General features: G+C 41.0%; 1 protein-coding gene across 2 annotated transcripts; it reads right to left on the bottom strand.

Moving 5' to 3' along the window:
* Positions 1 to 3,375: 3,375 nt before the first annotated feature.
* Positions 3,376 to 8,289, bottom strand: LOC124272464. 2 transcript variants are annotated; one of them, XM_046707639.1, is made up of 8 exons: positions 8,191 to 8,289; positions 7,737 to 7,831; positions 6,494 to 6,634; positions 5,923 to 5,973; positions 5,408 to 5,467; positions 4,864 to 5,028; positions 4,600 to 4,652; positions 3,376 to 4,420 (listed from the first exon to the last, which is right to left on the bottom strand). In XM_046707639.1, the coding sequence occupies exons 2-8, from the start codon at positions 7,828 to 7,830 to the stop codon at positions 3,611 to 3,613; spliced, it is 1,374 nt and encodes a 457-aa protein (XP_046563595.1). In that variant the 5' UTR covers position 7,831; positions 8,191 to 8,289; the 3' UTR covers positions 3,376 to 3,610. The 2 variants fall into 2 exon arrangements, with proteins under 2 accessions (XP_046563595.1, XP_046563596.1); XM_046707640.1 differs by having other exon boundaries at positions 4,600 to 4,649.
* Between the last annotated feature and the right edge of the window lie 5,090 nt (positions 8,290 to 13,379).

The raw sequence follows: 13,379 nt of genomic DNA, 5'->3' as shown, positions 1-13,379 counted from the left end.
TTTATTGAACTATTGTAACAGTAGAGAAAAGGTATGTCCACCTTTAATTCACCTCCTTATCAACGTGATAACAGAATGTGATACGGAATCTGATACGTGAAAAATACTGTCACGTCAAAATAAAGCAATAAAACCCTGTCTATTATAAGAAATGTCTACTTCGATTCCAAATACCCCTGGTTATGTCTGCACTATCACCAGGGCGATTGGGTAGCCTATAGGTTAACGCCACATGGTTACAATGCGTGAAGCCCATTTCTGGTAATAGCAGCGTAAAGCCATGCTCATTCACTCACTGCTCTGGCACCGCGCCCGTAGGTTAATACAAAATTAGGAACTTCTTAGACCTGCATCACTTCGGACACTATGGAATAATCACCAAGCTTATACTTCGATACAACCGTACCTGCGACACACCAAACTTGGAGACAGCAATGTGTGACTGTATGGTGTTTCTATGGACGCTATTCTATACTCATATGTCAACATGCCATAATATTCTAGAGCGCATAAATACAATCGAATAAATGGAATGGAACTGATAGGGTTCTTTGTGCTCAGTATAATATTTCGTTATAAAAAGCACGGCTGGCAGGCAGACACATGTGCATCATGTAATCACACTGCGGAACAGGTACATAATCGTAGCGCCGGGAGTGTTTATAGTCGTCAATACCGCTACAGGGTGCTGTTGTACAAAGCAACCACAGCGCTAAGCCAGTCGTAAGTCTATGTTAAGGTATGGGAGTAACGATCACCTTAACGCTAAGATTGATTTGTACAACGGCACCGAGGTATCTAGGAAATATCTGAAATGGAAGTCAACCGTTACACGTCAAAAGCAAAGTTGTGAGTGAATAAAATACATTATATGGACCTACAGCTTGCCAGTAGAAAATGATAGTGAGATCACTAATGATTTGTGCTCTGATGTTTTTAAGTTGTATCATTATAATATTTCGATTATATATTTACAACATGAAACAGGTCTGTAGTCACTACTATCAAACCAGACCCGTGAAGGTCCGGGGGCGGTGGGGTAGCCTAGTGGTTAAAGCGTTGGCTCGTCACGCCGAAGACCCGGGTTCGAATCCCCACATGGGTACAATGTGTGAAGCCCATTTCTGGTGTCCCCCGCCGTGATATTGCTGGAATATTGCTAAAAGTGGCGTAAAACCAAACTCAGTCAGTCAGTCGTGAAGGTCCGGGCTAGAATTGGTCTTCAGTAACCCATGCTTGCCGTAAGAGGCGACTGACAGGATCGGGTGGTCAGACTCCCTGACTTGGTTGACACATGTCATCGTATCCCAGTTGTGTACATTGATGCTCATGCTGTAGATCGCTGGATTGATTGGCCGACACTCGATTATTTACAGACTGCCGCCATATTTTATAACAACATTACCAAGGAACAATATATACGCGAAAAGACAATAAAAATGTTTTATTGCTCCTCAAATGCTGAATGCATGTTTCGTTCGTCAGACAGCAGTGTGAAGTAAGGCTATACATGACAATGACGTCATCTGTCGAGTGAGTTTATAAATAGTTTTCTGCCGTGTAATTTCCAGGCCAACGTATTCCTCGAGAAAACATTACATGAAACACACTCCCTTGTCTGGCCCATACTCGATCACTGACAAGCTGCGGTCATACATATTTCTGAATGAGACGTAAATAACAACAAAGACACGACTGCATTTCAGCCAATACAATTACAGCGTATGCTGACTATACAGAGAAAAATACTATTTTTGTAAATACATAGAATTCCATGTATATTAATAATGTTAATTAAATTAATTAAAGTCATGGTGCTGCGCACATAAGGTTCGTTTATTGATTTATCGCTATCAGTTATGCGGCAAGAAATATAAATACAATTTGTCATTTGAATATGCAAATATACCGTTTATGAACATAGAATGTTGTCCTATAAACGTAACACGACACGGATAGTGTGTCCAAAGTTAACGCCATTATGTTAAGTCTAAATACCTTATAACTATCAACGAACTATAGTTATCTAGAACCAAATATAAATACGTAATAAATAGTAACATTTGACATAAAATACACAATGCCATTTTAGAAAGTGGTCAAATGTAACATATGTTATATTTGGGAAATATAATATTATATAATATAAGATGTTTAGAGGTCGACTGTCCTCACAGACCATTCGAAATCGGTTGCGGGCTGCCAATCTCCATTCTCGACGTCCCTATCGTGGGCCAATATTGACGCCGTTTCATCAACGTCAACGTCTGCTGTGGGCCCAACGTCACCTCCGATGGACCCAGAGACTGGAATCGAGTCGTCTTTAGCGATGAATCCAGGTTTACCCTCAGATTCGCGGACGGCAGGCATAGAGTCTGGAGACGACGTCGTGAACGGTATGCCCAATGTTGTGTACAGGAAGTCGACAGATTCGGGGGCGGAAGTTGCATGGTGTGGGGTGCTTTCTGTGGGAACAACCGTTCCCGACTTCTGGTCATCCGTGGAAACCTCACAGCTGCTGCTTACCGCGACCAGGTGCTCACCCCTGAACTCGTTCCTTTCATGGCGGCTCATGGCCCAGGTCCACAGTTCCAGCATGATAATGCTCGGCCGCATACCGCGACGTTGACACGAAATTTCCTTCAAAATACATATGTTACATGTGACATAAGATCTCCAATTACATTTTACAGAACATGTGACGTTTACCATGCTCGGCTTTATCTTTGTATCGATCATGCAGATATAATTGAACACAGTGTTTTAAATTTAGTCTATGCATTTATATTTTGGTTGTTGTAAAGAGTATATATTTAATGCATAGTAAAATATATGTTGATATTCTTATGTCTTCATCATTTTAGTTTCCCAACTGTCACTATCTTTTTGGAGACAGTATATCAGTTCTATAAACCAAGACCCCCTACATGTATTTATATAACTAAAACCAGGGTGTGCGGTACATGTAACAAATTAATGCTTGATATTTTGAAATCATACCATTTCTGAAAGCCGTAACAATATCTTCTGTGTTGTTTTCCATGATTCGTGTCATATACAGAATACCCTACACACCTTAAATGTTGGTTTGTTGTTTATCGCAGCACTCATCAATATTCCAGCTATATGACGGCGGTCAGTGAATGATAGAGTTTAGATCAAACAATCCAGTGATCAACAGCATAAGCATCGATCTACACAACTGGGATACGACATTTGTCAACCAAATCAGCTAGTCTAACCACCTGATCCCGTTAGTCGCCTCTTACGACAAGCAGGGGTTGCTGAAGACCAATTCTAATCCGGATCTTTACGGGTTCATAAATGCACATTTATGAGAATCAAACAATGTTATAAAGAATCAAGTAGGTTAGATATCAACAAGAAGGCCAGTTTAAGTTTATTTCAAACAATTCTCTTTTCTACGTGCCATGTTTATATATATACAGCAGCAACTATACAAAACAAAATATAGAGTATATTAAGAATTACATAAATGTTTGATCTCATTGTAGTGTCTCAGTTCATTAGTGGTACGTATACAAGTGTCTGAAACCACTAAGACATTTATTCCTCAAATAATATTTGAAGCAAATGCTAAAAAACTTTCTCAGTTTGGTTGATTAAGAAAGAAGTCATCCAGAAATGTAATAATGTCTTTGATTTTGCTTGGGTCCCACTGCGCTATTTTCACAATGTAAGACATATTTTGCTCTGTTCTCCAACGAACATGATCGGAGAGGTTCCTGATCCTTTGAAGCACTTTGACATCGTTGAAAAAGCTTTGATGATTTGCCGTAGGATGAAAACCGTTTGGGATTTCAATCATTTTGTTTCTCAGAAACCTGTCAATATATATCACTTGGGCAACGTCTCCTTTTTCTGCCACTGCTAACAACGACAGTAATGCTCCTTCAGTGAAGGAACCCCAAGGTTCTTGTATTGTGTTCACTGCAGCAAGCAAACGTTCAAGATGGAAGTAGTCATTAGGCTCAGTGTGAGGGTGTAGGCTTTTAATATTGCCTAGATGGTCAGATCCAGGTCTTACTTTGTTGGAATGTTCTTTAGCTGCAGACTCAGCAGTCACATTGGTGTCTTCTTGAAGTAATGTGATTGGTATTTGGTTTTCATGGTTTTGAGATGGATTTGCCACCAGGTTTCCGCCATTGGAGCCATTCGCATCCTCTTGGTGTATGAAAGCTCTTTTTGAATTGGTCGGGTGCAAATCTTTACCGTCGGTGATGTCGTGAGAGGAGATCTTAACCTTCCCCTGAAGAGTGATGTCTGACGGGGACACAAGGATAAAGTCATCGACTTCTTCGCAGCTGTAACTGCCTTCATCAGTGTCAGGTTCAGATGTGCCAGGGTTTGAAGAAAAGCTGTCTTTAAGCCACTCCCAGAGGCCGATATCAGGCAATGCCTGACAAAATAAGAAGATGCTATTTTAGGCAGTATTTGAGGACGGCCATCGAGGTATTTTTCGATAATATCGAGATCAAGAAAGTACTAATGCTTATAATGGTGTATGACGTTATAACGAAATGTGACGTTATGTAATATATAGAAAGTATATTGTTGTATTTATGAAAGAATACTTACCACGCCAATTGTAGGTCGGTATGAAGATGATGAACGGTCTTCCTGAATACCTGCTGATAGAAAGGTAAGCATGATTAATGTCCTTTCTTGATGTGATCATTTGCTACAGAGATTGTAACATGGCTTTGTGCATATCAATACGTACCATCTTCTGTTGTCACTAGACAGACCCTGTTAGTCAACAGCCTGCTGTGCATTTAAGAAGTGATGGATATATGGATGGAGTAGAACACATATGGTATGCAGACTGTGTAAAGCACTTACTTGATTTCGTCCCTTTGGGAACTGACGTTTCGGATCCATCACATGGCGTTCCCGTGCCACCAATCTTAAGGACAGAATTCGAATTGTCCTCTGTCAGCTGTGAGGGCATATTTGGGTCATTTCCATCTGGGCAGCCCAGTTTGATGTCCACACCCTGACTTGTCACTGGAAGAGGATTTTGTCATACTTGTTTCCGAAGCTTATCATGTCATATGTGTTTTGTTTGTTTGTTGTTTAACGCCGCACTCAGCAATATTCCATCTCTATGTGACAGCAGTTTGTAAATAATCAAGTCTGGACTAGACAATCCGGTGATCAACAACATGAACATCGTTCTACGCAATTGCAATACGATGTCATGTGTCAACCTAGTCAGCGAGCCTCACCACCCGATCCCGTTAGTCGCCTCTCTCGACAAGCATTGGCTGCTAAAGAATATGATATATGCATATCAACACATTTCGACGGTGGATTTTAAATTACAAATTGTCGCTTTTTAATCTACCCCGGCACCGAACTGGTATGTTGACAATCAGTTACTTACAGCTAATTTCAATGGTGCCAACTGAAGCCTTTCGACCAGAATGGTTTCCTTTTTCTGTATCTGAAACCAGAACATATTCATGTCTCAAGTCGTTGTTTAATGTTAAGTGTGTGAGTAATTTATATTTTACGATATTTATTAATCAGTATTCTGGGTGAGTGATGTAGGAGATAAACATACTGTGTTGGAAAATCAGACGTATATAACGTGATTATATCTCTGAATGACTTTCATTACCCAATCACAATCCAGTATTCGCAGAAGTCATGGTAGAATTTGGGCTAATGTGTTAAAGAGTTACATCAATGACATCTTAATATAGGAGGAATGCACGTTTGGTGAGACACCAGTAACCCTGGAACATCTTAAACATGGTCTGCAAATCAAGATGCCTGTAATACCTTAATATAACTGGGATACAGTTCAAAACGGTGTTAATCTCTAGTCACTCACTCACTTTACTATAAAACATATTTCATGATTAAACCAAATCGCGAGATTAATATGGTCCTTACCATTGTCACATATTCTGGTTTCTTTGGCACCCGAGGAGTTGATGTAAAAATCTGTGGAAGAAAGTTTCGGTTTAGATACGTATACCGTTTTCAAGCATGAAACGTGGCAATTGTACAATAAAGAAGTTGATCATCCATAAAGACTTGTCATTCCTAGCCATATTCTTGTCATAATATTCTCACTGCATGGTTTTACAACACGCACTAAAACATACCAACAAAGCCCTGTTCCCGATCTTAGTGCTGAGGTGATCGTGATTCTCATACTTTAACATAGACTTAGGGTAGTCTTAGTGAAGGATACCTTAGTGTAACGGTGCCCAGGTCGATGCATTTTGACTGCTACATAAAAGTGAGTTTGGATTGTTTACAAAATATTTAATTATTATTGACTGTGTAAATAATGATACAACCATTGATTATGATGGTAATACCTTGAACAATGGCTTACATTTGAGGATTGTATGTTTGAAAGAATTACATAAATTTCCTCAGATCCTCTATGAGATCTCCAGGGAGCAGATATCTGGATGACACTTGTAGGAGGAAGGAAAGAAATGAACGTTCTTACTGCATGTTGCGGCATGAGTCGTGTTGATACCCCCGTGTACGATGCCGGCGGCGTTGCAGTAAGACAAGCTGCTGTTGCATGCCCCTGTAGCCGACAAGAGTTCAAGATGATCACTGCATTGCTTCCCAGTGTGGCTGTCAGCTGGAAGACAGTATGTGTGAAAGGACACTTACATAGTGAGTGCGTTTGGTTTTACGCCGCACTCAGCAATCATCCAGCTATATGGCGGCGGTCTGTAAATATTCGAGTGTGGACCAGACAGTCCAGTGATCAACAGCTAAAGCATTGATCTGCTCAATTGAAAAAGTATCAAGATCATTTGTAATACATGAGCATTGTCATATAGAAAGTTGAAAAACGTTGATGTGTAATGAAAAATAACCATATCTATCTATATCTATATGTATGTATGTATGTATGTATGTATGTATGTATGTATGTATGTATGTATGTATGTATGTATGTATGTATGTATGTATGTATATATATATATATATATATATATATATATCTCTCTCTGTGTCTCTCTCTCTCTATATATATATATATAGCTTTAGGTTACAGAAGTAGGTCATATGATATTGTGTTGTCTCGTCTCGACAAAGTCCAATGACATGCGCCAAGGCTATAGTGATCGGGACTAGGTCATCGATAATAGATTACCTCTGAGACATGACTGTGCACATGAAGTCACCATTACAAAGTGTTATTATTGTATGGACGTGTTGCACAATGGATTCAGTTTGGTATTAGGTAGTAACATACTTAGTTTCACAGGTCAACACTATACTGTATAGCTGCGACATCCATGGCTTAATACTAATATTTTATCTTCCTCCGTGGTTAGATTTCTGGGTTATCAGCGTAACCATTATCAGCAGTTTGTATGAAGATCCGGGTCAGAATTGGTCTCATGCTTGTCGTAAGAGGCGACTAACGGGACCGGGTGGTCAGGCTCGTTGACACATGCCATCGTATCCCAATTACGTAGATGGATGCTCATGCTGTTGATCACTGGACTGTCTGGTCCAGACTCGATTATTTACAGACCGACGCCACATAGCTGGAATATTGCTGAGTGTGGCTCGCACTAAAAACTAAAACTCTTTCTTTGAATACATTTGGTATACTTGCTAATAAAGAAAGGTAAGTGTCCCGTTTTATGAAGAAACAAACTGTGTTGATCATTGACGGGCGCTGTGGTATGAATCAGTTTTATAATAGACATTTGCGAACATATTACCTTTGTAATTGGAGCTCTCGTTACATCCTTTGTCATCATCAGTATTGGCCCCTACGGGGGCACATATGACTGAGGGTTGATATGTTCTATCCATTCTGAAAGGAATATCACACTACCAATTAACGTATGACGATCCATATGAAAATGGATCAAATAGTCCTTGAAAATAAGTCACAAAAGTGGAGTTTCTCATATATAAACTACGGTTATCACGAACTCAAATGACTGCTATTGTTATGACAATAACTACAACATACAGAAAGCAGCCGGGACTACAGTGAGTAATGAGCGTGTTCCTTGTTAATGTGTATTCATCTGTCTGTAAGTTGAGCCTCGCTTGGGATCCCTGTTCCTTGGTTGGTGCTGTGAAAGTTATACAAGAACGAAGTTCTGTTTACTTATAATATAACGTCCATTGAAGAATACGCCATTTAATAACGAAAAGTCAACCCACCTTCATGTATTATTCTGTAGTCGTCCTGGTCGGCAATAGGGATGTCGATAGTCATCTGTACCTTTCGCCTTTCACAGACAACACTGACAATGTGCACGGGTGTATATGTTTATACTCACCATGCTGTCATTGCTATTATTATAGAGGGACTTTTGGGTGTTGTCTCTATATAGGGGATAACATCCGATATGACATAATAGTTGTGTATGAGGTATGCATCTACATGCAGGCACGTATTTGCGTCGTTTTTTTTGTTCTCTGCTTCCTTGTATCGATGCGATGTTTTGAAGGATCGTTTCATTCACGGCTTACCGTCATGGCTCATGGTTACACTATAGTGTCACTCGGGGTTGCGAGAATATGATAGTACTTTTTCTGTGCTTCCGCACTGGCTTTGTTGTGAAACGTTAAAAATATTATAGTTTACCAATTGGCTTGCTCCCTTTTTATGTAACTATAGGTGAGTGAGTGAGTTTAGTTTTACGCCGCTCTCAGAAATATTACAGCTATATGGCAGCGGTCTGTAAATGATCGAATCTGGACCAGACAATCCAGTGATTAACAGCATGGACATCGTTCTAGGTAATGGGGATACGATGACCTGTGTCAACCAAGACAGCGAGCCTGACCACCCGATCCCGTTAGTCGCCTCTTACGACAAGCATGAGACCAATTCTGACCCGGATCTTCATACGAACTGCTGATAATGTTGATAATGGTGATTCATTCTAACCCGGCCCTTCACGGATCTTCCTGTTATGAGACCGCGGTCTGTAAATAATTATGATCATAAGCATTATTATCAGTTGGGATATAGTTAGTCGTGTCTTTAGTAACTTTAGTACGTTATGGTGGGGTTCACCTGTTCATGAAAGCCTCGTGTCAAACTGTTTCATCGTGATTCCTAAACACATACTTATGATGCACGTGGAATAATACAATCGTGTTCAACTTCCATGTACAGAGCGGTGGGGTAGCCTAGTGGTTAAAGTGATCGCTCCTCACGCCGAAGACCCGGGTTCGATTCCCCACATGGGTAAAATCTGTGAAGCACATAAACTCACTCACTCAACGCACATATTCAAGACGTGATGTTCATGTGGACATGTTTATTAACGGTTTCAAACGTTATAAACTGACGGTAATGTTTATGCATTGAATCATAACCGTAAGAATGAAGAACAAAGGACTGGATATTCGTAAGATGAGCCTGATTTTAACCAATGAAGCAGAAATGATATACATGTATAAAGCCTCAAGTGATTTCATGTTGAGCGCACATGCTTTGTATATATTTTACATCGCTTGACATTACACAAATATGTTTAATATACGTAAGTGTGAAGACTGAGATTTTTTAGTTTGTGAAAAGTGATATTTTCACTACTGTGACAATTTCTAGTTTCACTGCAGTGTAAAATATCACTTTGCTGAAACTACTTCAAGACTCAACAAAGCTTTCTGTCCAGTATCTTTTCACACAACACAATAAATGGCGATATAAACATATACATTTCTCCAAATGCATTTGGTCAGCTTACTCTGTCAAAAAAGAAACGCAACCCCTGTCCTCAGATATGAAAAAATTCGTTTGAATGAAGTTATTGCTTCCAAACTAAATTTTATTCGAATGTATTGAAATGATACACGTAATTAATGAAGATTACCATCCAAACAACTGCATTTGTACGCATAAGTGTATTTTATTGCTTATTCCGTCACAACGCATGAAATGACCCTCATGGTGACTTCTGCACAAAAACACATGCAAATCATGAAAAAAATGGCAGTTAATGTAGGTGTATAAAAGCCCATGTGCTTCCGTATTATATTCATTCATTTGTCGCCGAAAAGCTGTGTTAAAATGCCACGATTGAGTGCTGCCGACCGAAATATCGCCATTGGTCGTGTTCAAGCCGGAGAAAGTTTTGGAACTGTTGCACGGCACCTAAATGTTCACAAAACAACGATATCCCGACTTTGGAGCCGCTACAACAACTTCAATTTGACCAACGATCGCCCGAGAAGTGGAAGGCCAAGAATCACGACCCCCCTTCAAGATCGGTACATCCGGGTCCATCACCTGCGTAATCGGCATGCCCTACCAACCGTGACTGCCACACAAATACCAGGTTTGAGGAGAGTGTCAGCTCAAACGATTAGGAACCGTCTGAAAGAAGCGGGTTTACGTGCCTGTAGACCAGTTGTTGGACCTGTACTACGCCCCCTACATCGACGCCGACGACTCAGGTGGTGCAACAACGTAAGGATACGGACTTTACAAAACTGGAGGCGAATCTGGTTTTCTGATGAATCACGTTTTCTTTGCAACGTCACGACGGAAGACAGCGTCTGTATAGGAGACGTCATAAACGTTTAGCGCCCATCTGCGTCCGACAGGTGGACAGATTTGGCGGAGAAAGCGTCATGGTTTGGGGAACCATCTCATACAACCAGAAATCTGACTTGGTGATCGTTCCAGGAACCTGACAGCCCAACGTTACATCAACCACGTGTTAGAGCTTCACCTTCTCCCGATTATTGACCAACAGACACAGATTTTTCAACGGGACAACGCCCGGCCTCATACTGCACGTGCAACAATGAACTTTCTGCAGAATTCCAACGTCAATGTCTTGCCATGACCCTCTAAATCACCAGACCTCAACCCTATTGAACACCTGTGGATACTCTGATCGACGCGTACGTCAACGTCAGCCGCCGCCACAGACGCTGCAACAGCTCGCCGTTGCACTGCAGGAGGAGGGAGAGCCATTCCCAGGAAAGAATCCGGCGTCTTATCCGTTCTTGTCCAAGGAGATGCCGTGCAGTGATTGCAGCGCGTGGTGCTCATACGAGATACTGAGACAGACGCCCCCTGGTGACAAACTGGTGTCTGTGAGATGACTTTGAAATGACAATTTTAAACATGCCCATCTGGGTTATTATTCTGCCAAATTTCAGACTTCTGTCTTAAATAATAAAATGCCGTGTCGTCCTAAAACTTCAGATCAAAATCTCTAAAATACAGGGTTGCGTTTCTTTTTGACAGAGTTTAACACCACAAAACGGTCCTTTTCAGGTCCACGCATCTCTCAAAAGAATGTTGCGGCCAAGCCAACAACAACAATAACAACGACAGGTTGACATTTTTTTCAAACGTTTATTTTCCCCGCTAACAAGAACACTTTGACAAAAGATGCAGCATTAGGGGCGTCCCTGATCTTTTGTTTACAAACAGTATGAACTGTAACATCAGAACATCCTAACATCAGAACGATAAGGTTGTAGATCATGGTTGTTGTTGTCTGTCAGGCGTGCCGGTTGAAACCAGCGTCTTACACGTTCTTCATTGACGAGGGTATCGTAGGGATCAAACTGCTCCACAGGAGTGATCCATCGCAATATATTCACCTAATGATCTTAGCAACGTTATGATTTCATTGTATCTACCACTACATGGTTCAAGTGGCTGTAAAGTATGCAGCACAATGCCCAGTAACGGTGCTCACACACGTTGTTTTCATTCAATGGGCTTTTCCTGTCTACCATACTCTTGATCCATTTGTTTTGGGGAATTGCTTGCAGTCCTTCGTAATCCAGTGTCACGATCGTGACTATCACTAAGGAGATCCCGAGATTTAACTGTGAAGAGTGGGCATAAGACTATTCTTTTGAAAGTGACGGTCTCATGGCAAATGGCTACCGCTGTTGTGTTTACGTTAGACATTGCATAACTGTGACGTCATCGATGACTTCACAGTTCATGTGGAATATTCTCAGAACTGGATATTTTCCGAGAACGGCTCATTCAAATAGTCTTTAACGTAGGATTGTGTCCCACAGACACACGAACTTCTCGAAAGAGGGAATGCATCACCGTGGACATGATGAGTGGCTCATTGCCATCATAAGTCGCATCCGTGCCATTAGACATCTGTATTCTTGATTTGAGCCAGGTGCAGCGCCAACACTGACTCAAATCGATGTAAGCGCTGACAGGGCTAGCAATGTTAAATTGGAGGAGACTGTGACCTAAGGGGGTGCAGGTCTTCCTGTCTACGCCAGTGGTACAACAGCCTATAATGTCACATTTCAGCGTATCTATTGTGCTACAGTATTGAAGGACACTCACACCAGGCGTTTGACTGAGTGAGCGGGTGCTTGAGCTTAGTTTTACGCCGCACTCGGCAATATTCCAGCTATATGGCGGAAGTCTGTAAATAATCGAGTCTGGACCAGGCAATCCAGTGATCAACAGCATGAGCATCAATCTAAGCCATTGGGATACGATGGAATGTGTCAATCAAATTCAGCGAGCCTGACCACCCGATCCCGTGAGTCGCCTCTTACGACAAGTATAGGTTACTGAGAAAAGGATAAAGGCCAATTGCAACCATTCATTTGGAAGATTTGTTGCCTCATCTTTAGGAACCTTTGTGACGGCATTAAAAACGATCGAAGGCATTACCCTGTGCAGTTTCGGCAAAAGTCATAAACCTATTAGACAACTCACACACTAGTTATAAGGTAATGGTGTCATAATGTTTACAGGTAGCTTGTAAACATTATGAACGGCCCTTGATGAATGATGTCTTGATGACGTAAGATCCGGGTTAGGATTGGTCTTCAGTATCCCATGCTTGTCGTAAGAGGCGACTAACGGGATCGGGTGGTCAGGCTCGCTGACTTGGTTGACACATGTCATCGTATCCCAATTGCTTAGATCGATGCTCATGCTGTTGATCACTGGATTGTATAGTCCAAACTCGATTATTTACAGACCGTCGCCATATAGCTGGAATATTGCTGAGTCACCTCTTGCGACAAGCATGGGTTGCAGTAGACAACCCAACCCTGATCTTCACGGGTGAGTAGATAGATGAGACGATACAGAAAGTGCAAAGTTATCTTGATGAATGTATAAACAACAAAATAAATGCTTGATGATACGTTTAATTTTCATCATCATCATCACAACCATCATCATCATCATCATCATCATCTGTTTCAGTAGGTGAAAGTCACAGGTGTTTATGTTAATACACATGACAATGTACAAACGAGAGTGAATACACGCACGTGAAACATAACAGATGGATATAAATTTCATATTGATAATTATACTTCACATATCTTTCCATAATAAAAACAACATTGTTTTGCTGCGAAACATATTTTGAATTATT

This window comes from Haliotis rubra, unplaced genomic scaffold, assembly GCF_003918875.1.
Source record: "Haliotis rubra isolate DU_JTF1 unplaced genomic scaffold, ASM391887v1 Scf17, whole genome shotgun sequence".
Classification (NCBI taxonomy): domain Eukaryota; kingdom Metazoa; phylum Mollusca; class Gastropoda; order Lepetellida; family Haliotidae; genus Haliotis; species Haliotis rubra.
Note: the sequence above shows the minus strand (reverse complement) of the source record. Positions and strands in the feature narration are given on the sequence as shown.